The sequence below is a fragment of the Phyllostomus hastatus genome, unplaced genomic scaffold, assembly GCF_019186645.2.
Source record: "Phyllostomus hastatus isolate PE091 unplaced genomic scaffold, TTU_PhHast_1.1 phas_scaffold_11, whole genome shotgun sequence".
Taxonomy (NCBI): Eukaryota; Metazoa; Chordata; class Mammalia; order Chiroptera; family Phyllostomidae; genus Phyllostomus; species Phyllostomus hastatus.
Window position 1 is genome coordinate 5257147 of NW_025334005.1, and position 24516 is coordinate 5281662.

At 54.3% G+C, this 24516-nt stretch overlaps 1 protein-coding gene and 1 pseudogene across 1 annotated transcript; one reads left to right on the forward strand and one right to left on the reverse strand.

Moving 5' to 3' along the window:
• Positions 1-1289: 1289 nt before the first annotated feature.
• On the reverse strand, positions 1290-7036 carry LOC123829287 (4F2 cell-surface antigen heavy chain-like). Its single transcript, XM_045854808.1, has 9 exons — positions 6548-7036; positions 6083-6256; positions 5406-5500; positions 3504-3572; positions 3350-3408; positions 3022-3202; positions 2768-2911; positions 1866-1949; positions 1290-1755 (listed from the first exon to the last, which is right to left on the reverse strand). Exons 1-9 carry the CDS (start codon positions 6954-6956, stop codon positions 1402-1404), a joined length of 1569 nt encoding a protein of 522 aa, XP_045710764.1. The 5' UTR covers positions 6957-7036; the 3' UTR covers positions 1290-1401.
• Positions 7037-9470: 2434 nt separating this feature from the next.
• LOC123829234 lies at positions 9471-12271 on the forward strand (annotated as a pseudogene).
• The last annotated feature ends 12245 nt before the right edge of the window (positions 12272-24516 follow it).

The following is a 24516-nucleotide window of genomic DNA, read 5'->3' on the forward strand; positions in this document are numbered from 1 at the left end:
TCTAAAGATAAACATCTTGCCCTGGCTGGTGTGGCTCAGTGGCTCCATCACTGGCCTGTGAACCAGAAGGCTGCTGCTCTGATTCTCCATCAGGGCGCGTGCCCGGGTTGCACGTCAGGCCCCTGGTTTGGGCCTGCGAGCGGCAGCCACTGATGTTCTCCCTCTTTTCCAGGGATGGTTCCCTCCCTCTCTTTACCCTGCCTTCCCCTCTCTCTGATGCGTGGGTCCCTGGCCAGCAGTGACCACGGAACGCTGTGGATGGCTCGACGATAAACACCTGAGAAAAAGAGCCATGCACAGAGACAGACTAGTTTCTGTGGGGAAGTAGGGACGAAATGGCCACCCCCCCTAGAGGGGAGCACGCCGATTTACAGTCCATACCTGCTTTTATTGGGCTCATTCTGCATAATAATTCAGGTAAAGTACAGTACTCATTACGGGGAAGTAAGGAACCATAGAAAACAAAGAACTCTGCCAGTCTATTGAGTCGGGGTCAAAGAGCTGTAAGACTGAGGAACAAACTAACTTCCTCCTAAGACCCTTCTCATTCAACTGAGAGCATTCTAAAGAAAGGTTTCACAGTAATTTACATGTTCTTTCTTAGGCCTGATCACCCGGGGAACCCGCCCTTTTCAGCACAGAGCTGCACCACCCTGTCATTGTTTCAGGCTTAGGTGGAGCAAAGGAACTAAGGCAACCGAGAGACAAGGAGGTTTTTCTCTCAGATGCTGAGAACTCAGGCTATGTCAAAGCCGAGGATAGAGGGTCCATCACCCCCTTTTGCTGCAGCCCCCCCAAGTCCTTCTTTTGGGGAGTCTCCCAACGTGATCGTGCCTGTCTTAGGTCGTTCCCCCCATGGGGAATCTTACCGGTCTTTGGCTAACCAAGCTTTTGGGGGTTCAGTCATGAATAAAGCAGCAGAAGCAGCACTCCTGCCAGGGAGGTAAGCTTTTGTCTCCTTGCTGGCCTATGGTTCCAAGGGCGTTCCCTCAGCCTTAGCCTAGGCGGGGGTTTCAGCTCCTGATACCAGTCAGGGCGGTTCCCAACATCTCTCTGTAAATCAATACATATTAAAAAATAATAATAGCAGCCCTGACTGGTGTGGCTCAGTGGATTGGATGCCAACCCACCAACCCAAGGGTTGCAAGTTTGAACCCAAGACTAGGTCACCTGCCTGGGTTTCAGCCAGGTCACCAGTAAGGGGCGCACAAAAGGCAACCACATATTGAAGTCTCCCTCTCTTTTTCCCTCCCACGCCTCTAGAAATAAAATCTTCAAAAAAATAACAATAACTTAAAAAATAAAAAAGTCTTTAAAAAATGAAATTAAAAAAAGAAAGAACCCAGGGCCCCAAGGTCTGAGGCAGCGGAGGGGAAGGGCTGGGGCCCCGGTCAGGCCACATCAGGGGAACTGGAGCAGCAGCCCCTCATGGGGCTTCAGGCTCAGGTGCTCCAGCTCCACACGGTCACCTTCCTTCCGGCCTGGCTGAGTGCTGAGCAGCAGCTCAGCCTCCGCAGGCAGGCTGACGCTGGCAGGCAGGCCCGAAGCCCCCAACCCGGCAGCTTGGGGCACATCCCCAAAGTTGAGCACAACCAGGAAACGCTTGTTCTGGTCCCACTGACGCAGGTAAGAGAAGAGGTCTGGCCCCGAGGAGAGGACGTGGAAGTCTCCGTGCAGCAGGGCGCGCTCCTTACCCCGAAGACCGCTCAGGCGCCGGAACAGGGACAGGAGGGAGTCGGGGTCCCCATCCTGGCCCTGCAGACCATGGAGACACAGCAGGAAGGGATGGAGAACTCCCCTGGGTGCAAACCCCTAAGGAACCCCAGGCACCCTCTGCTGGCCTGGCCCCGCCACCACGCCCTTACCTGCACGGTCAGGTTGGAGCTCACAGGCCCTGAGGTGTTGGCTGAGCTGGATCCACCCCACAGCATCACTGGGGCCTTTGCTGGCTGCAGGGCAGGGACAGCAGGATGGGGGAAAGGGTGGGTCTGCGCCCCCTCAGTCCTCCTGCTCCTGTTCCCCCCCACACACACGCACGCTCTGCACTCCCTCCCAACTCCCACTGAACCAGCAGCAGGGGGGCCTCCCACCTCCAGTCCTGCACACACTGTCCCCTCGGCTGACAGAGGCTTCTCCCAGACAGCCACAAGCTAGCCGTGCCACTCCCTCCCCTCTCCACTCCACTGGCTCACAGGGCTTTCTGTGGCCACTCTTACAAAATATAACCCCTGGCCGGCCCTGACTGGACACCTGCTGGCTGGCTGACTTCACCGCCTCCAGTCCTCCGCGCCCCGCAGAGCCCTCCGTGCACAGCACGTGGGATTTCACTCAACAAAATGTGGTGGCATCAGGGAGTGACTGGTTCTGTAAGTATCAGCTCCGGTGTCACCACCAAACCCATGATGGGAGCTGAGCAAGTGTATCATGGTCGTCCCCTGTCAGAACACTCACTGCACACTCTCTCTCCCTGCCTGCTCCCCCACTGCGCCCCGAGTGCCTGCAGGGCAGAGTGCCCGCTGCACAATGAGTGCAAAGTGGGTGAGTGGGTGAGTGAGCGAGAGAGGGAGTGAGGGCGACCACACAGAACACCAACCAGGGCCCAGACACTGTATTTAAAGTGAGCCATCACTGAGTCCTAACTACCCTACACGAGATGCAGTCCCTGGGAAGAGGCGACAAGAGAAGTGACAAGCTAGCAAGGCCACACCACAGAACGGCCGTCCTGGATAAACATGACCTCCCCCCACGTGCTGGGGAGGCCAGATACCTGTCCGGGAAGGGCCGCTGCCTTCAGGCCGATCTCATCCCCGGAGCTGAACACAGGGGTCCCCGGCAGGGTGAAGAGCAGCAGGTGGTACAGCCGGAGCAGGTGCGGCGGCACAACAGAAGCCAGGAGCCCCGCCTGAGACAGCTGTGGGAACGGGCACACTGGTGAGCCCCCAAAGCCCACGCTGCCCCTGTCTCCCAACACCCCTTCCCTCCACAGCACGGCCTGCCCCTCCCCCACCACTGTGTGCTCACACTCCAGCTGCACCAGCGATTGTCCGTGGCGTTCAGATACTGGGTGACCAGCTCTTTTGTCTGATTCCCAGTGAAACCGGAGGCTGACAGGTACGAGCTGGTCAACAACAGGTCCCTGCTCACTCCCAACAGGCTCAGGGTCTCCTCAAGACTAGACGACTCAGTCCCTGCAATCAGGAGCCTGCAGGGAGCACAGCAGGGGTCAGGGCTGGGGCTGGACAAGGAAGGAAGGATGGACTAGGAACTGCCCCCTCCCAGGGCCTAGCACTCCACTGAGGGGTTCCCACAATGGAGCCAAGGTGGCGCCGGGGGGCTGGCATTCATTCACCTGTCCTCACTGACGTTCTTGGTGATGTTGTGCCACTCGGCCAAGTACAACGACGCGCCCTAGAAGACAAAAAGCAGAGTCAAGTTCCACCAGGCCCTGGAGAGTGCCTCTGCTCTCAACCAGGCTCTGCCTCTCACATGCAAAGGGAACTCACCCACAGACTCTCCACATCCCGAATCTGGACCCCATCCACGCCGGCCTGCAGCCAAAACTGCAGAGCGTCCTGCAGCAAGAGGCAAAAGGAACAGAGAAGGCATTACCACTGTCATGCAAAGGCGCAGAAAATTCCAGCCCACACGAAACCGTGCCTGCCATGCACTTCCCCCAGACCTTGGCAGAGCCCCTTACATGGGAAGACCTGAACAGTCTCATGTTCCCCACCTCTGTTATAAAGGTGCAGCCCTTGGTCGGCAGCCATCATAACCCACCGCTGATTCTCTTAGTGATACAGCATTTCTCTTCCCGACTCCTCCCCATTACGAATCATAAGGCTTCCCTTTTGACAACGGCAAAGGCCCAAGAAAAAAAGCGTGCTATTAAACCTAATTTTATTTACTGCTTACCATGTGTGGAGCGCTGGTATACCCCTTTCAGAGATGAGAAAAGAGTCTCAGGGAAGCAAGGAGGCAAGACCAAGGCCCAGTCAGAGAGCAGCAGAGACGGGACTCAAATCTAGTCAAGATCCCAGACAAACACACTGACGCCTCTCCCAGTGTCCTGACGCCTGGGGCTGCTGTAGAAGCCAGTGGGAGCACAGCCGAGAGAGAGAGAGAGAGAGAGAGAGAGAGAGAGAGAGAGAGAGAGAGAGAGAGAGAGAGAGAGAGAGAAGTTTCCAGCACACCCCCGGGGCAGCTGAGACGGAGGTTTGAAGAGAAGGGCCAGCTCTGCAGAACAGGCCCAGGCCTGCAGCCCTGTCCTTTGTGGGGCACAGAACCCAGGCCCATGCCACTGCCTCGGTTTCCCCCTCTGTCCTTGCTCCATGTGCTCTTAGGGAGGACACCACTCTTCATATGGTTAACATGTGAAAACCTCTTGAATCAGTACCTATTAATAATTTTTTAAAGATTTTATTGATTTACATTTTTAGAGAGAAGGAGGGAGGAGGAGGGGAGAAACATCAATGTGCAACAGAAACACTGATCAGTTGCGTCTCACACACCCCACCTGGGGACCTGGCCCACAACCCAGGTATGTGCCCTGACCAGACCTGAACTGGTGACCTTTTGGATGTCAGGATGGTGCTCAATACACTGAGCAAACCAGCCAGGGCCCCTTATTAATAACTTTTAAAGGATCTCCTAGCAATGTGCTAACTCATGAAATGCATGACCCTGAGCGGCCTACGGAAATGCTAGGAAAATACAGAGCTCTGCCCCAGAATCGGGGCTGCCCCCACAGTGTCCGCCTGCCTCCACTTCTGCTCCGCCCACTCGGAGCTGGTCAGTGTCGCAGAACCCAGACACTGGGAGCTTGGGTCACTCCCAGCCTGCTGGACACGGAGTTTCAGCCTGTACCTTCCAGGACGTCGGAGTAGAGAAATAAGGCCACTGGGGCCTCAAATCCCATCACACAGAGACCTCTGAACCTTGGTGTCCTCACTGACAGTTGCTCAGCACGCAGAGGACAACATATATACAATGCTGGTAGGTTCTCAGAAACACAGGAAGACCCCAGGGCTTAGGATTCCAGACTGGGCTGTACTTCAAAAACACATCAAACAGGAGCTGGGAGCAAGAAATGGGAAAACAGCTGGACAGATTCCCACTCACAAAGGGTTCCTCTCCCAAAGAAAAGAAACCCAGGTTAACATCTGAGACGCTCCCTTCCTGCCAGAGGTCACCTTCAGAGACTGAAAGCAGCAAGAAAAACGAGCGGTGAAAAAGGAACAAGCAACAGCAGGGGCCCCTGCCTGGCTGGTGTGGAGGTGCCCCCGCCTGGCCCCAGCAGCAAGGGCCCCGAGCTGGGCAGGGCCGGGTGCACAGGGCTTGCTGTGGAAGGACCCACCCAGCCCCAGCCCCCCTCCTGCTCCCCCGGCCATCAGCACCAGCACACTCACCCTCATCTTGGTGGCCACAGTGGCACTCTGACCCGGAAGGAACCAGGACTGCTGGCCCCTGTAGTTGGGAGTGAGGTCCAGGATGACCCGGAGGCCTAGAACAGTGCAGGAGGAGACAGCTGTGAGGAAGACTGTGGGCTGAGGGGAAGGGAGGGAACCCACACATACAAGTCAGACCACTGCCTTTGCTTTCCTTGCTGCAGAAGCTTAGGGTTGGACCCTGATGGACCTCAGTCCATTGAAACAGGGCAAGGAGGGGCCTTGAAATCTCTCAGGGCAGATGGTCAAGGGTGTTCATAGAAAGGCCCAGCTGTGGGGCCCTGCTCGCCCCACCCCAAAGTGAGTCCTTTGAAAGTGAGACAAGAGTTCATGTCCATTTGCTTTCCCCAAAGGGTCCACTCTCTGCAGGTTTAATGACCACCGGCTCACTACAAGCCCACACTCAGAACTACGGGCACGGGAGCCCACAGTGAAATGACTGCACAGCCCAGTCCAAGGTCTCCGAACCACCTGGAGAATCCACTTCCGTCTGAAGCCTAACAAGGCTGCTCTGCTCCAGCCCCGGGGAAGCCCAGAGCCAGTCCGGGGCCACCCACACAAAAACGCTATCCTGACCTCCTCTGTCCTGGAGACCAAGCCCTTCCCAGCTGCTCCCTTCCCCACTGCAGGGCCCTCACCCTTTTTCTTGGCCGACTGCAGCAGAGTGTCCAAATCTTCCTTGGAGCCAAAAGTGGGGTCGATCTGTTCCAAGTTGGTCCCATCGATGTCATCTTTCTGGTTCTTGTGAATTGGGCCCAGCACTAAGCCCTTCACCTTGAGGGAGCTCAGGTAAGGCAGATGCTCCTTCAGGCCTGAAATGGAGAAGAGGCAGAAAACTGAGGCGCTCCTAGAGGCCCGTGGTTTCCCCGCCCCCGGACTAAGTGGGAAGGACGAGGCTGGATCACGAGACTCAGAGGAGCAGTAGCCAGCCCAACACGTGCGTTCATAAACAAGCTGTGATTGGCTCTAAGCTCCGCAGAAAGAGGGAGGAGCTACCTCAGGGGAGGCCACAAAGGCTGGTGATATGGCCTCCCAATGCTCTGGGCGGGGTCAGGGCCCGAATGGCGGCCGGGTGCGGGTACACATGGGTACTCGGCACTCACCAGCCAGGTTGCCTGTGTCCTGGCCCTGGAATGCCTGAAGGCTGCCGATGCGGTACAGGGCACCCTTGTGCCACCAGCTCTGCTCCGGCAGCTTGCGGCAGGGCGGTGCCCGCACGATGATGACCACAGCGCCAGCCAGCATGCCGAGCCAACCGAGCCAGAAGAGCAGCTGCAGCGCCCAGCGGGTGCGTACCCAGCCGGGGCTCCCCGCCACCTTCAGCAACTCTTCTTTAGACAGGCCCGTGAACTTGGCCGTCCCCGGTTCCGTTTCCTCGTTGGCCACCTTGATCTTCACTAGACCGTTCTCGGTGCCGCTGGCCAGCCCCGATGCTGCGTTCATCGGCGGCTGCGTCTCGGATTCCAGCTTGTTAAGCTCCACTTCTGGGCCCACCTCGGTGTTCGGGCCCATGGTGCCTGCGGAACCGGCGACAACACTGCTGAATGCCTATCTTCCCCTTCTATCCCCAGAAGCGGCCCCTTGCAATTTGAAATACTCCCGGCAGCTGCGCAAATTTATACTCCGTCGGTGGCGCGATCAGGCGCCTCGCCCCGCCCCAGCCCTCCCCTTAAAGTGGAAGGTACCCGATCGGTTTTTCTCAAAAGCTGGGGCGCAGGTGGTGGGGGGCGGGGGGTGGGGTAGACGGGTAATAGTGTCCAGATTCGTGCGTGGGCCAATTCCTCATCTCGAGCCCGTTGGGAAGCTACTCCTAAGGTTCTTTCAACCCGAATGGTAAGATGCCATTTTGGCACGGAGCCACCTTCAGGTGGGCAGAAGCCGTGATGTTTCCCCACTCCCTGGGTCGCCTGCAGTTCACTCCAGCCACTGGAAGATGGGCGCAGAAAGGGGACATCCGGCACTCTGGAGTTCCTAAGGCCCCCCCTCCGAACCCATACTGCCTGCTGCTGACTACCCCCACACCATCACCCTATTTTCCCCGGCCCCGGTCTCAGGCCTCTGCCTGCCTACTCTTCCCAACTTCGCAGGCCACTTGCGGCTCAGACCCAGCCAAACTCGGCTTCTGCCCTCCCCTCTCCAGGCCTTGTCCCCTTAGGCCTCTGAGACTTGAGGGCACCTCTGCTTCCCCGCAGGGTTACTCCCACTCCTTCAACTCACCTTGAGTTTAGTTCGGTTGATGCATCAGGCAGCAGTTATTGATGGGATGCCCGCCCACTGCAGTACTTGGCTTTCTTCACTTTATTGAAATCACTCTAATCCAGCGTTCTCCAAGACGTTTTATGATGACCCTGTTTGGTCAGGGAAGTGCTGACACGCCCAGTCACCCCCTCCCCCAGTTTCTGGCCCCAGGACATCCTGGCAGCTTGGAATTCCACATGCAGAAGGGCCTCATAGGCACCTCTGGGCTGTAGCCAGCATTCCAGGGCTGGGGCTCCCTTAGAGGCACCCACCCTTTTCCTACAGCAGATCAGAGGATGCCATGGGCACACTCTTCCCCACCTCCCAGGTCCTCCCACTGCTTATCCCCATCTCCCCAGGGTGCCAGGGTCCCCTTACCCCCCCCGCCCACCCCCCCATCACTTCACTAAGACAGGCCTTGGAGGCAGCTGCTGCTGCAGAGGCCTTGAAGACCACCCACTGTCCCTGCCCGGAGGTCCTTGCATTGAGCCCTCAGTGGGGGCAAAGACAAGGGTCATGTCAGCACCGTGAGGGGCCCACGCCCTCAGGAACTTCTTGTTCCTGAGCACGGCCAGCTGGTTGTTTTCAGAGAGGAGCTGATGGAAAGAAGTTCTTTCTCCCTCTCTCACCTGGCCTGGAAGCCAAGATGGCTGTGTGTTTGGGAGAAAGCAGAAGCCAAGACCTGAAGAAACAGCAGAAAAGAAGGAGTGCTTAAACTCCAGGCCCTCAGTGCCCACTGGCACCAGGCTCCCCCCTCCTCCTCCGCCAGGCCCTGTCCTTCCTTCTCTCCGCCTTTCAGCCCCTCCCCTGCCGTGGCTCTTCCTCCCCAGAAGCCAGAGCTGGACGATCTTGCCCCCACACCACACGCATCACAGTCCCCTGGCCCCTGCTCCCACTGCAGACTCACCCCCGGGACCCACCATCCCTGATCCTACACATGGGCCGTCAGGCACTGCTGGGGGACACCTGCTCGCTCACACACGGGCTCCGGGGCAGACGCAGGGCTGCTGTCCTCAGCCAACGGGCCTCATGGTGCCCTGTCACTCCGGCCGTACCTGCCCTCAGTCAGCTCCCTGCCCTGTTCCCAGAGGGATTCTCGACCTTGCCCTCCTTCCTCACGCCCCTACCCTCTGCCTTGCTTCATTGCCTCCTGTGCGTAGATTCAAATGAGACAAAATTCTTACTGTTTCTTTTAAAAGATTTTATGTATGTACTTGGAGAGAAAGGGGGAGAGGGGGAGAAAAAGGGAGAGAAACATGGATGTGCACAGGTCGCCTCTCACCTGCCCCCCACTGGGGACCTGACCAATAACCCAGACAGCTGCCTGACTGGGAATAGAACCAGCCACCCTTTGTTCACAGGCCAGCCCTCGACCCACAGGCCACACCAGCCAGGGCTGGAGGCCACATTTCTTACAAGAAGAATGTGGTGGCTACTAGCCTCCAAATAGACACTGAATTGGAAGGTCCTGGGTGTTTCTTCAAATGCTTTCTCCCTTCTCACCTCCAACACCACTGAGGCCCCAATCTTCACCCTCAGCTGCTGACCTTGTCTCCTGCTCCACCCAGAGAAAGTAAGGCAATCAGCGGGTGGGACGCCCCAATGCCCACCACGTCTGGGCACCCCCTCTGTGCTCCTCTGTGACCCTCCTCCTCTGTGACCAGCTACCAAACAGGCCGGCCCTCCTGCCCCCACCCCACCGCCCTACACCCCACCCTTTCTCCCTCCCTCCCTCCCTCCCTACCTCAAAGGCACCTGTCCAGGGTTTTCCCCACGACTGGAGCGAATATGCTGCTACTGCTGTCGGTGTTGCCACCGTTCACAGGTTCACACAGGATCGGGCAGAGGGAAAAACATTCGCGGAGAAAACGAAGAGTGGGCAGGCGCTGCCGCACAGCGCAAGGAGAGGCTGCAACCCCAGCCGCGCCTGCGCCTCTCCCGCCCTCGCCCGTCTGCACGTTCGGTTCTCGGCCGGGCTCCGGTGTTCCTACCCTCCCCACTTCTCCGCACCTTAAGGCGCGGTGCATGCTGGGCGGCCATGTGGAGCGCTTCACCAAGGCATCTGCAAGGGAAGCCAGAAAAGCCTGCCCCGTGAGGAAAGGCCCGAGTCACCACCGGGGTTCAGGCCCCTGCCCAGTAGCCCCGGTCGGAGACGCCCGCCCACCCATTCCCCCGTTCCCCACACGCGTGGGTTCGCGGTGCAGCCTGCTTCTGCAAAGTGCTAGGGCCGCAGGGACTGTGCCTCCATTGAGTTCTGTGTTCAAGTCAGCAAAGATGTGACTGTAGGTTGTGGAAGAGACAAACTTAAATTCAGTTGCCTTGGAGGATAATTTTCAACATTTAAATGATCTTTTTAAAGCATATTTTATCGATTATGCTGTTCCAGTTTTTCCATGTTTTTCTCCCCTTTATTACCCTCTGCCCTGCACCCCGCCCCCCCCCCAAGCATCCCCCCAATTAGTTCCCGTCCATGGGTCACACATATAAGTTCTTTGGCTTCTCCGTTTCCCATACTATTCTTCACCTCCCCCTATTTTGTACCAACCATTTAGGCTTCTTATTCCCTATACCTTTTCCCCCATTCTCCCCTCTCCCCCTCCCTGTTGATAACCCTCCATGTGATCTCCATCTCTGTGATTCTGTTCCTCTTGTAGTTGTTTGCTTAGTGCGTTTTTTGTTTTGGTTTTGTTTTTAGGTTCAGTTGTTGATAGTTGTGAGTTTGTCATTTTACTGTTCATATTTTTAATCATTTTTTTCTTAGAAAGGTCCCTTTTACATTTCATCTAAAAAGGGGTTGGTGATGGTGAAGTCCTTTAACTTAAAGTTATCTGGGAAGCACTTTATCTGCCCTTCCATCCTAAATGATAGCTGTGCTGGATAGAGTCATCTTGGATGTAGGTCCTTCCCTTTCATGACTTGGAATACTTCTTTCCAGCCCTTTCTTGCCTGTAAGATCTCTTTTGAGAAATCAGCTGAAAGTCTTCTGGACTCTCCTTTGTAAGTAACTGCCTCCTTTCCTCTTGCTGCTGTTAAGATTCTCTCCTTATCTTTAGTCTTGGCTAATGTAATTATGCTGTGCCTTGGTGTGTGCTTCCTTGGGTCCAACTTCTTTGGGAGTCTCTGAGCTTCCTGGACTTGCTGGAAGTCTGTTTCCTTTGCCAGATTGGGGAAGTTCTGCTTCATATTTGTTCAAGTAAGTTTTCAATGTCTTGGTCTTCCTCTTCTCCTCTGGCACCCCTATGATTCAGAGGTGGGAATGTTTAAAGTTGTCCCGAAGTTCCTAAGCCTCTCCCAATTTTTTTGAATTCTTATTTCTTCATCTGTTCTGGTTGAATGTTTATTTATTCCTTCTGATCCAAATCATGATTGGAGTCCCGGCTTCCTTCCCATCACAGTTCCCTGTACTTTTTTCTTTATTTCATTTTGTGTAGCCTTCACTTTTTTCTCTCCTTTGCTACCATACTCAAGCATTCTGTGGGCATCCTGGTTACCTGTGTTTTGAACTCTGACCCTGACAGGTTGTCTATCTCTTCGTTGCTTTGTTGTTTTTCGGGGGTATTGATCTATTCTTTCATTGGGGCCATATTTCTTCTTCTTGGTGCACCTGTAATGTAGTAAGGGGAGGAGCATTGGTATTTGTCAGGGCGGGGCAACCCATGTCACTGTGTTGTGATGCTGAATGTGGGGGAGGGGTCCGGGAGGGAGCAGTGCAGCTTGCTCAGCTCCTGCCCCACTTTCAGTCACTTCCCCCACTACCCACAAGCACATTGGGCCCTTCTGGTGCCGATTCCCGGGTGGGTGGTTTTGTGTACATTCTAGGACCCTGTGGGTCTCTGCAACAAACTCTTCTGTGAGGCTGGGAGTTTCTCCCACAGCCACAACCCCTACAGGTTTTTTCAGCCAGAGGCTTTGAGACTCCATTTCCCCACACGGGAACCCTGGGTTGCCCGATCTATGTCGCTCCCCAGTTGTTCCTCCTGGTTTATCTGCATGCAAATGTGGGACCACCAGGTGCTGCTTCACCTGCCCGGTCCTCCAGCCTCCAGGACTGCGGGAGCCCTCTCTGCCCTGGCTGCCCGTCTCTGTCTCCGCCCCTCCTGCCTTCTGGATGAATGTGTCTTCTTTAACTCCTTGGTTGTCGGACTTCCCTACAGTTCAATTTTCTGGCACTTCTGCTTGGTTTTTGTTTTTAAATTGTTTTTGTCCTCCTTTTGGTTGTGTGCAGAGGCACAGTGTGTCTACCTGTGCCTCCACCTTTCAGATCTTTTTCACTGTATTGATCCAGGTGATTCCCAGCGTGAAAGAATGGACACATCAACTTCACGTTGTTTACCAGAAGGAGAATCTGGCCTGTTGTGGCCAAGATGATCAAAAGAGAGGGCAAAGGTTAATTGGCTCAGTGTGGATTTCCATCACTGGAAAGCCTGGGAAGGTGATTCACATGAAGACAAGTGTAGTTGTGATCGTTTCCCTGAGACGTGGCACAACGTGGGTGGTCACTTCTGATAAGTCGAGGATGTCGGTTTACCCGAAGTAGGTAGAGCAGACTCACAGACAGTGATGACAAGAAAATGCCAGGTCCGGAGTAAGGAATGTTGTCTCACCAGATTTTGAGAAAGAAAAATAACTCCTCTGCAAGATTTGGTCATTGAATGTCCGAGCTGCCTGCTCTAAAGGCAGCTGCTGCATTTGCCTTCTTCGACCCGCCTTCCCACGCGTCTGTGCTCTTGGCGGCTGCACTGAGGGTGGGCAGGGCCCATTGCAGGGCCGTTTTCAGTCCGCTCAGGCAGTGACCTTACCCTTGAACATTACACCGACGTCCAAGACGTTGCCGAGGCCCTCAGCGGTCGATGCAGCAGTTGTGATAAGTAACAACCTTTCACCGCAGTCTCCTTTACTTCGTGACATAGAACCTAACGTTACAGGGAGCTCGGGGACGATGGGAAGATAACTAAGTTTTAGATTATAGAATAGGGGCTCCAACTGGCTGAAAGAAATTGTCTGATACCTTAACCCGGCGACCCGTTGTCCCTCTGGCATCGTCTTCGGGACTGTCCCACTGAAGTTATATTTTTCAAAAACCTCACCCCACATGCGTGTGCACGAGGGATCGCCTGTCGGGGTCCCAGATGTGTCTGAGCTAACACTAGCGAATGCCCTGACTTAGGCGGCTTCCAGAGCCTGCACCTTTGGTGTTCTTTGGCCCCTGGAGCTTGGCGCCTCTTTGCATGGAGGACGAGGAAAGGCCGCCCGTTGTTGCTTCCGAGTCTATGCACTCTGACCACATTTGTGTTTGCACTGTCAGTGTGGCAAAGGAGTGAAAACGATGCTAATGCGCTATTGGGGTTTTTCTTTCTTTTCTGGATCCTGCTGGTGCCAGGGCTGAAAACCTCCACTGATGTTCATGACAGTGGGGGCTTTTTAATGTCTATATTCTTTCTAATATACTGTTGGGAGACAAAGAAAATCGCGGAGCCACTGGGATGTCTGACAGGCCTTTATTGAAGGGTGGGGCGCTCCACGCACACCTCAAGCTGCGTGTTGGGCCGGTAGCGATCCCAACTCCCTTATATGCTTCGTGCACAGAGAGCCGGCGGGGCGCCGAGCTACTGTGTAACACAGAGTGACTCTGTGCGTGCGAGCCCACCCAAGGCCGTGGGGAAACTGCTTCTCTCGGTTGCCCAGGCATCTGGGTGAGGCAGCCTGACCCACTTCCTGTACCCTGCAGCCCACCCCTCAGGGTTCCTCACTGTACAGTCTGCACAAGGGTACAGTCTGCACAAGGGTACAGTCTGCACGAGGGGGTCTTCCATGAGGGTTGTGGCTGACTCTGGCCAGCAGAGTTCCGCCTTGTTGCAGCTGAAAGAGAAAATAAACGCACAGGTGACAGCAATCCTGTGGGGGGAAAGGGGACAGCACAGCTACTCTCTCAAGGGGAGAGAGAGCCTCAACCCTTGCCTAGACAGGCTTTTATTGTTTTTCTCGGGGCTTACATCAGAGGAAGATTTATTATCTATGGCATAGAATATTGTCTACATTTTAGGTACAGTCAAGGAAATGAAAATAACATGCAGAGGAGAATGGTGGTGAGCTGATTAGCTCTGTCCTTGGGTGAATTCACACAGGCTTTGGGAATTACCTTGAAGACAGATGATACACATGTGTTGTTTTAGACGAGGGTGAGGGAGTTTTAGCGAGAGCAAACCATAACAGTCAGTGTGCATATTCTAGGCCTGATTCCCACGGGAAAACTCACTTTGAAGTTCTGGCGCCTGCCCACCACTTTGCTTCTGTAGGTTTTCCATACAGGGCTGAGTCACATTTGCCAGACTGAAACAAACCAGTCCCCTACAGGGGTCCCCTTGGTGAGCAGGGCAGAGCCCTGCACCCCGCTGCTGCAGCAGCTGTACAGTAGCAATGGCAAGCAACAAATAAGGCCACCCCTAGGGACAGTGGCTGGTCCAATTCGCAGGCCAGTAAGGCCACCAACATGAGCCACACGCCCAGAGGGCCCCAGGGGGAACTGCAGCCCACAGCTGATGCAGACCCCGGCCCGTGGGGTCCACCACATTGTGGATGAGACATAAAACATTCACACGGACTACCAAGTCCTATGAAGGGAAAGGGCGAGAATGGCTTCTCTCTCAAGGGGAGCAAAAGCCATGGCCCTTGCCGTGACCAGCTTTTATTGGGTTTCTGGGCACATTACATGATGGTCCTCATTTACTATGCCCAGGTTGGCTTTAGGTGGTTACCTTTTACAGAAAACAAAGGGGAGGATGCCACTAATCACATCACAGAAGAGAGGTATTTGCAAATGCAATGGGAAAAGTGGTTGAACCTGTTACACTCATCCTTGGAAGGTTTAGCATGGATTTTAAGAAGTTAAAAGTTGCAATAAATGTTTGCTGCCTCAATTCAGGGTGAGGGAGTTTTAGCAAAAGCAAGTCTCAGAGTGGCCTAGGCACATTGCAGGCCTGATTCCCCACGGGAGAATCTATCCCTGGGCGTGGGTCCTGTGCATCTCCAAGTGGGAGCTGGGCCCATGCCATGCAGAATGGTCTCCTACATTTCCCCCCTTGTTTTTAGTTAGGACTACTATAGATCCCACAAAGCTTGCTACTTGCTGGTCTCTCACAGGACCCTGGGAAAATAATTCACAAATACATCAGAGTACACAAAGCATTACTACAATTAGTAAGCAACCAGTGGTTCCAAAGACCCACATTCTCAGATTAAGCCCATCAATCATTGTCAGGCAGTGATGACCAAATAGATAACATCCCAAGAACTCTGAGGGCCTATTTTGAGTCAGGGTCAAATAGCTCAAGTGCCACAAAACTTTGGGGAAACAAACTCATGTCAGGCTTGGGCCCTTATCACTTAAATTGAGGGTATTAGCAAAGCAGGTTTCACAGGATTTTATGCATTTTCTCTTAGGCCCGATTGCCCCGGGGAACCTACCCTTTCCAGCACAGGGCCGCACCTACCTCCGGCATTGTTTCAGGCTTAAGTCAGGCTGGGGAAGTAAGGCAGCCAAGAGATTAGGAGACTTCTCAAAGACAGAATGAGGACTCAGGCTATGTCAAAGCCCAAAGGCCAAGGTCCATCACCCTCTTTTTCTGTAGCCCCCCAAGTCCTTCCCTGAGGGCCTCCTCATGATCCTGCCTGTCTGAGGTCATCCCTCCCTTGAGGAATCTTACCCATCATTGGCTAACTGCTCATGCACTGGGAGCCAGGCAGCGTGAAGTAAAGTGGTCAGAGGTGGGTCTCCTGCCAGGGAGATAAGCTTTGTCTCCTCAGTGGCTTAGGGTACCAGGGTCTGTCACTTAGCCTTAGCCATGGGGGGTTACAGCTTCTGAAGCCAGGCAGGGCGGTTCCCAACATCTCATCTCCCCGCTTTTTCGTTTGTAAATGCTATTGTAGCTGTTACACCTGTGAAACCTGCTATTTGCTGTTCCCCAATGCAATCTTAAGAAAACAACCTGTATATACATCATAACTCACAAATAAGCATTGAGACAAGGAGGCATCCAAGGGCTGCCAGGACCCAAACTTGAAAATTCAGTCCATTGAACCAGTTTTTAGGGTTCACCCATTGCACATTATGGGGCACCGAGGGGTTGTTGCCCTCTGCAGGAGGCACTTGCGCCTCGGCCCCTGTCACTGGGGCAGGCCCCATCCTCCTCCTTTGGCAGACCCAGGCCCGTGAGTGACCGTGTGAGTGTCCATTTTCCTTCTGGTTGTTCAGGGTCAGCTGGGCCATCTAGTCTGTCAGTTGATTGGTTCTCGGCTCCAGGTGGCAGAGCTTGGGGTCTGTCCCGCTCATGATAAGGCTGTAATCTTTTGGCTGGCAGCCAGACAGGACCTGTAGGGACGGAAACACACACATACCCTCTTCTCCAAGGTAAGAGGTCTACAGGGCCCGGCAGGAGCCATCTCCCACCGAATCTCTACATAAAACCTGAGGATAAGATGACTTTGGCTGCGTCTTCTGAAAACGGTTCTCCATTGGAGTACAGAGTGATTCATCACAATTTAGAAAATTATATGTAAACATGGCTAACATAATCAAATTTTTGGGGGGAAGGACTCATGACTCCCCCCTTTTTTTTTTTTTTTTAATAAGATTTTTTAAAAGTGTGAGCCAGTTCTACAATGGCCTGACCTGTTGGATTGTAAGGTGTTCCTGTTTTCTGTTGGCTATTCCAATGCTGCAGAAAAACCTGAGCAGAATGGGCAAGGTATCCAGGGCCATTATCAGTTCTAATTGGCTGAACCCATCCTAAATGAATAAAGGCCTCAAGCCAATGGGCTTGTATATTTTTAGCAGATTCTCCTATTAAGGCAGATGCATGCAGGGCACCAGAGTAAGTATCACTAGAAATAAGAATGTATTTGAATTTTCCAGAGGAAGCGTAATGAGTGACATCTGTTTGCCAAATTATTTGAGAACCTAGTCCTTGAGGATTCACTCCTGTAGATGGGGGCGCCTTGCTAAGGGCTTGGCGATCAGGACATTCTTGAATAATTTGCTTAGCTGGGAAAGACAGGCCCCCTGCTGTTTCTGCACACTGCAGTGAGTTTAAGCAGCAAGTTAATTGCCCTGTTGTTCCCAGGACCTGGTAGCCCCTAGGTTCAGAGTTTTCAAGGAAAGTGGGAAAGAAGGTGAGAGGGGGTGCTCTGAAAAAGTATGGTTTAGACAAAAATGATTACATGCCAAGGGTCTTTTGTGACTCGATTGAGTAACTGTTCCCTCCGGGAGAACAGCCAGTTCTTCCCCAAGGAAATGATCAGTATTTATCAGTACTGAGTTAAAAAGTGGTACTTCGCCCTGGCTGGCGAAGGTCAGTGGATTGAGCATGGGCTGTAAACCAAAGTGTCGCAGGTTTGATTCCCAGCAAGGGTACATGCCTGGGTTGTGGGCCACAACCCCCAGCAATCGCACATTGATGTTTCTCTCTCTCTCTATCTCCCTCCCTTCCCTCTCTAAAAATAAAAAATAAATAAAATCTTTTTTAAAAAAGTGGTACTTCGTCTTCCGTGGAGAAGGACTACTGCTCCCTGGGAGACAGCACACCTATGTTTCAGTTTTACAATACAGGGCACGGCTCCGGCATAAACAAGGAGGACTCTTAATATTTCTTTAACACGTCACACCCCCATCCCACTTATAGCATGCTTTAGACTGACAAATTTATGATCATAACTTTCAGAAACAGTTTTTTCTCTCCTGCAAATACATTTACTTTGTTGTTGTTGTTAATTCTTATTGATTACTGCATTCCTTGAGTGTGCTCAGAAGTGAGCTGTCTCATTTCCTAGTGCCCTTGACAACTTTGGGGAGGCTGGAGAAGAGGGAGGGAGGACACTAATCTTGGCACAGCTTGTTCCCAGGACCAAAGCAGTCCCTGGGCCTCTGGGAGGAGGACTCAGAGTGGTTAAAAGACACATTTTCTCCTTATTTTTCTTCCTACACTTTTCACTGTCTGAGGGAAGTGATATCTTACTCCTTTCTTCAATCAATCAATTTAAATCCTTTCTGAGTAGAATCCTAATGATGTAACAACATTAGACATCTTACTCTATTTACCAGAGGTTTAGCAAAATATTTTGAGACTGAGCCGTTCCTTTCAAAACAAAAACACAATTCAAGCAAACCAGTATTTTCAAATTAAATCCTCTAAAGAAGGGAGCGAGACACTAACCTAGAATCTGATCTCACACCACCTCCTGCTATTTAAATTTCTGCCCAACTTTTTCCTAAATAAGTAAGTCTAAAGATCCCTCATCAGGGAGACATTCGGCAGCCCCATAACTGCTGAACTAGCTTCAAACATTGCTCTTGTTCCCCAGAGAGCCCGTACCCCATGGCTGAGGATTCACAGAAAACTTGAGAAATGTTTTCACAAATAAAGGAACCTCTTTCTAAAATTCCTCCCACCGCAAGTACAGCGATTACAAAACCAGTCTCAATTTTGCCTTTTCCACCTGCACCTTTAAATCCTCATGCTGGCGGATGGAGGGAAAAGGCAAAACTGAAGGGACCACAAGAGGCGACTTAAAAGAAAGAATTTGCTGAGATGCTTGTAAATTGTCCTGTAAGTAGTTGATGTTTTTAAAGCTGATTAAAGGGAAAATCTTTGCTCTTTCTTCCAAGCCTAGACCTAGTTGGGGTTGTGCCGCGGGGGTCGGCTTGTAGGTGTTTTTACGGTGTTGAGGCCAGCGCCCTTGTGGCTCTTAACTGCTCGACCCGCTTTTGCTGCCCTCAAGGTTGCAGCAAATGCTTGGGAGAGAGGGCAAGGCTCCTGCTTACTTAAGAAGGTCCAGTTGCAAAGTGGTCACAGGAGAAGGTGACCTAGGAAGAAAACCCTTTTCCTCTGAAATCCAACACACCCTACGACCTAACCAAAAAGCGCTCGGGGTCATCGGCCCTTACCTGGGCTGATGTGCGTGTACCAACCACCAAGTTGGTGTGTTGTCCATAACGACGACGGCTCGTAGCCCCGGGTCCCTGTTCGTGGGCGCCAGGTCATGCGGACCCCAGGTCATGAGGTCCACCATGTTGTGGATGAGACAGGAGACATTCACACGGACTACCGAGTCCTGTGGAGGGAGAGGGCGAGCATGGCTTTTCTCTCAAGGGGAGCAAAAACCACGGCCCTTGCTGTGAGCGGCCTTTGTTGGGTTTCCCGGCACATTACATGACAGTCCTCATGGACTATGCCCAGGTTGGCTTCAGGTGGTTACCTTTTACAGGAAACAAAGGAAAGGATGCCACTAACCCCATCACAGAAGAGGGATATTTGCAAATCCAAAGGGGAAATTGGTTGAACCAGTTACACTCCATACTGGGGAGTTTTAGCATGGATTTTAGGAAGTTGTTTTGCAGTAAATGTTTGCTGCCTCAATTCAGGGTGAGGGAGTTTTAGCAAAAGCAAGTCTCAGAGTGGCCTGGGTACATTGCAGTCCTGATTCCCCACAGGAGAACCTATCTGTGGGTGTGGGTCCTGTGCATCTCCAAGTGAGAGCTGGGCCCACGCCAGGCAGAACGGTCTCCTACACACACCATTACACGCCTCCCAGCAGTGCCCAAGAACACGTCTCTGCCACTGACCCATGGCAGTTCAGCCCACCTGGGCCCTGTTTTCTGAGGCTCTAACACAGAGTGGGGCTGGCCCAGCCAACCCCGAGCTACCCCACATGGAGCAGTTGACCAACAGGCAGGGCCAGTCACACCGCTGCTCCGCCCCAGTGCAGATGGCGGTCCAGGTCGTGTTCCACAGGGAAAGTGCATCGTTCTGTCTGTAGAAAGAAGCTGGGGAGATGCGCAGAGGGAGGCTGGCCAGTGTGCTCAGGGGGAGTTGACTGCAGACCCAGCAGGCTGATTGGTCAGCCACCAGGGCATAGGCATGAACCCAGTCCACTAAGGTGTTGCCTTGCACCCTAGGGGCAAAAAGACAGAGCACTTACAGGCAGCAACAATGGCAAATCCTGACCCTCAGGCAATATACAAGCCAGCTTCTGGTCACTCGATAAGACAGTGGCTAGCAGAGGGGGTCTTCCGGGGCAGGAATACCATGCCTTCCTCACCCCAACTGGGGGTTCAACATCTACTTGCAGCAGCAGTGGGGAACCCACAATGAGCCACTGGGAAGTCACCAAGTTGCCAGGAAGAAGCACTTCACAGTCTGCCGGCCCCTGGGTGTGGCACCGTGAAGACTGGGGGCTATATCCCAATCCCAGGGACACTACTTGCAAGTTTCTCTCCACCCCTTGTCCCCAAGGGGCAACAAGAGCCACCCATCGCATGTGGGTGGCTTTTATTTCCCAAGGCCATGTCCATGTGGCTGTGTACCCCTGCTCCAGGCCCTCCGGAGCAGGCAGGAGAATATTCCCCTGTCTCCCCGTGTCTGGTTGCAGCAGGGCATCCTCAGTCTGTACCTGCGGCTGAACCGGAGTGGCTGTCCGGTGGAGCAGCACTTCCACGGGAGCTGGGCCCCCCTCCTCTGACTCCTCAACTAGAGTCCAGAGGACTGTCTGTAAGTGTTTCATCCAGCCCCCAGTGTGGGGGTGACAGCCGGGGCTCACAGGTCCTGCTTTAAGGGACCATTATACCGTCCAGTCATCCCCGCAGCTTGCGGGTAACAGGCCACATGGAACTTCCGGTCACTGTGCAGGTCTCGGCCCATTGTTGCACCAAGGCCCCCATATACTGAGTCTCTGGATCATGTTCAATGACCAAGGGTCACCCATAGCAGCGCGTAAATGCTCTAGCGCCGCAGTTACTGCTTTCTGAACTGGTGCCGTGTGGGTCAAGCAGCGAAAAGTCCAGTAGCCATGTTCACACCTGTGATTGCATACCTGTACCCCTCTGAACCAGACAGGGGTCCGAACACAACGCCAACCCACCATTGGGTCGGTGGCACCGGTCCTCACACCACCTGTCCAGCAGTTCCCACAAGCCTCTGGGGCTGCCCTTGTGGACAGACGACACAGGTGTCACATGCTTCCTGTGCCTCTGCGTAAGGTGACAGGTAACCCCCAGGGTTTTATAGTGGACCACGTCGTTTTCTGTACAGCACCTAAGCGGCAACAGTCAATGAGGCCACTGGGCTACTTCTTTTCCTGACGGGCCGGCAGGCACCGTTTCCAGCCAGCGCACCTTGGCTAGACTATCTGCCTCATCATTCCCGGGGAGGGGGAAAGGGGTGCATGCCCGGTGGCGTGATACACAGTGGTTGGTTTCTGGTGGCCTGACTCCCAGAGGTCTTGTCACAAGGCCTGTCCCCGCAATGGCCTATGCATAACCATCCATTTATGTATTTGCCTGCCAGGTAGAGACCACAATGTGAGCCTCGGGACACCACCCAACTACCTGTGCACATACTCAGGGGTGGGGCTTCATGCCCACCAGGAGCCACAGGGCTGGCAATTTTGCCCACTGGCTACTCCACCTACTCCGGTATGAAACCAGATCGTGTCTGTTTGGGGTGGAATTGCCACGGCAGTCCCCACGGCAGGCTGGCCCCTGCTGGCCCCACCAGTGCACCACACATCTGGGGGAACAGGTGCCTGCCCTTCATGGACAGGGCTGGCTCCCATCTCTTGTAGTGTGGTAGGGAGAGGGGATTTTTCATCTGCTGAGGTGGCAGGGCCCAACTCGTCCCTGCAGTGGTTTGCAGCCGCAATCCTTGCAGCACGTCAATGCCCCCCATAACTCAGGAATAGGGCACGCATAAACAGTACACTCATGAGGGTGGGGGGCAAATGCCCATACCCAGAGAAAACCGCACTGCCTTCACCTTTATGGGTCCTGGCTGGTCCCCTGTGGACAGGTTCCATGGCCCTTTTCCTATTAAAATGTCCACAGGATATTGTCTCTCTCTTCCTGGGGGGGGTGGCCCAGCCAGATAACCCTCCAGAGACTCAGGATGGGCCCCTGGGGCACACTCCCCTGACCCCCTGCCCCCCTGCCAGGTTTTTTTCTTTATCTCCTTCTTCTGAGGCCGTAGTTCAGCTCACAACCACGAGAGGTCGCTGTTTAACAGAGAGACACTTAGAGCTCCAGAGACCATCTCCCCCAACTGCTGCTGCTTTTCCTCTGGCCGCCCCACTGCTGCCTTGTCCTCTGCAGTTCTGGCCTCTGCAGTTGGCCCAGCCACTACCATCTGCTGCACCGGGGCTGTCTGCCCCTGTCAGCGCAGGGGAACGGTGTTCCAGGCACCAGAGCACCCACCCTGGCCACAGTCCCCTGGCCCAGTCGCACTGGGCAACTGTTTCATGTCTGGGGCAGGGGGTGGGGGGTGGGGGGCGGCAAGGGGAAGTGGGGGGAAGCTGTAATTCCCCCTTCTTCTTCCGAATCCTTCAAAACCAGTGGGGAGGGGCTTGCCGCGGCTGTGCTCTTTGGAAGTCTTCCTCCAGGATGCAGAGTTGAGCCTACTCAGTTTGCTTTCTGCATGGGTGTTCCCTTAACTTCTCTGGAACTTCTCCACGTCCCCAAGTGCACTCTCCTGTCCCTCAGCCTCCAAGCCTTCCTTTCTCCTTTGGAGTTCACTTGACCTCACGCTAACCTCTCCAAGTGAGGTCTCAGTCCCAGCTTGCAAAGCTGAAAGAAAACCCAGCCCAGGGCCTCTGGAGCCCCCTGGCACTGGGCTTCCCTGAGGTCTCCCCTACCGCCCGCCCACAGGGCCTTCTCTGCCTGGCCTGCGGGTGTGCCACTGACATCCGGCCAACTCTGGGGGAGCCCGCGCTGCCAGGAGACTCACCACCGGATACCACAAACCTGTGCCCAGCCACCCTTCCAGACCGCCCTCCAAGGGGGTGGGGGCTTCTCCACATGGTACTGCAACAACTCTGCCCACTCAAAAAAAAAAAAGGAAAACGCCCTCTGTTGCATGTTAAAAGGGGCTAAGAAAGAAGATCATAAAAGCTCTCATCACAAGAAAATAAGTTCTGTACTTAGTAGGGTGATCGCCCTGGAAGATACGTACATGTCAACTCACTACATTCCTCCCCCGAAAGATATCGAATATTTATCCAACCTACACTTCAGGTAAAAAACAAATAAATAAAAGTGCATGTTAGGGAGCGGAAGGGCAGGGGAGAAATAAACATAAACGAGAAGCAGCATACATTTTTAAGCATGCCGGGCCTGTGTGCTGAGGGAGGTGGACCGGACCTACTGGCGGGACCGCCCGCGACAAGTGCACACATCAGATGAGTGTGCTGCCCGCTGACGCAGAAGTGATGGTGGAGGGAAGTGACACCTCAGTGTAACATTAAATGAAGTCCACGATAAACACTGAAACACCAATAAAAGCCTTTGGGTTCCGTCTGTGGCCCCCCCCATCGGCCGGTCCCTCACACCCCTCCTCAGCAGCAGCACCGTCTGCAGTCACGGGCCCCAGACTCCCTCCTCCGAGCCCCCGAACCCCTGCCAGCCCGGCTGTGTCCCGGCCTCAACCAGGGCTACTCTGGGCAGAGGCACCCAGACACGCGAGCCCACAGCCCCACAGCCAGCTTCTGTCCTCCTGCTCGGCCACCAGCAGCATCATGTGGACGTGGAATGGACCTCCTCCACCGTGCTTGACCCCGGGCACCCCCTGCCTACCCCACTGTCCCTCCTCCATCTCTGTTGCTGGCTCCTCGTCCCTCTCGCCTCTGAAGGGCGACTTTGGTCCTTGGTCCTCTTCTCCTCCCTGGCTACACTGACCCTGGCGGTCAGCTCCTGTCGTCTCATGCCTGTCACTGCCAGCTGTATGCACGAGTCCCAAGTCTGCATGTCTAGCCCAGAGCCCCTCACCTGTGCCTGCCTGAGCATTACGCCTGGCCACCATCCTGACCTGTCCGCCCAGAGGTCTGCTGGCTCTCAAAGGCACCGAGCCCCTCACTGAGCTGCTCACGCCCACGTTTCAAGCTCTGTCCCCGGCTGTCTTCCCCACCTCAGTAAAGGGCAAATGCAACCTTCCGGCCACTCAGGCCAAAAAACTTCAAATCATCTCTGACTCTGCTCTAGCGAAGGCAGCTCTCCACGAGTCAGCACAGTGGTGTGCAGCAGAAACGGCAGCCCACAGTGAAGGCACAGGACACAGGGCACGACCCGCCAGTGGGACTCCGCCAGGCAGGGCCCTTGCACATGGAGCAGCTCATGGTTCTCAGCATCACCTGCCCCCTCAACCCCAGCAGCCAAAGGCTTTGCCACCAACCACACACACACACACACACACACACACACACACACACAGGCATTGTCAGTGTGTCCCAGGGGACAGCTGCCCAGGATGCTCCAGTTAAAAGACATTTGCCCTGCCTGCTGATTGACGCTGGCTTCCTGACAATTTTGACAATCTGGCACTTCCTGATGGCCTTTCCCAGGAGTCTTTGGCTGCTTCAGAAAGCCAAGGACTGCAGCTGCTGCCGTCTAGAAACGTGAACAATCCCTCCTGCCCTGCCCTAACGTTGGAAAAATCCATTTCTTCGTCTTGCCTGGAGGGGCTCTGGAGACCATGCCCAATGACACCTCTGACACCGAGTCTGAAGGCCAGCTGGGACAGCCCTGCTCTATCTGACACTGACCCGGCCTCTTCCTCCCACCATCCCATCACCCCCCACCCACCCCAGGACTCAGTTCTCCCCTGCTCCTCCTTCCCTGAGGCTCCTCCCCACCGTCTGCCCTGTCAGTATTGCCAGTCCTGGGGGCTCCAGCCTTCTCACCCCCACTGTCACCAAGGCATCATTAGCACTCACAGCAGCTCTCCCGCCTCTACCCCCAGGGCTCCTGGATCTCCCCCTTCCCTGCTGGAAAGCTCACCTGCAAGGCCAAGAGCTCCTA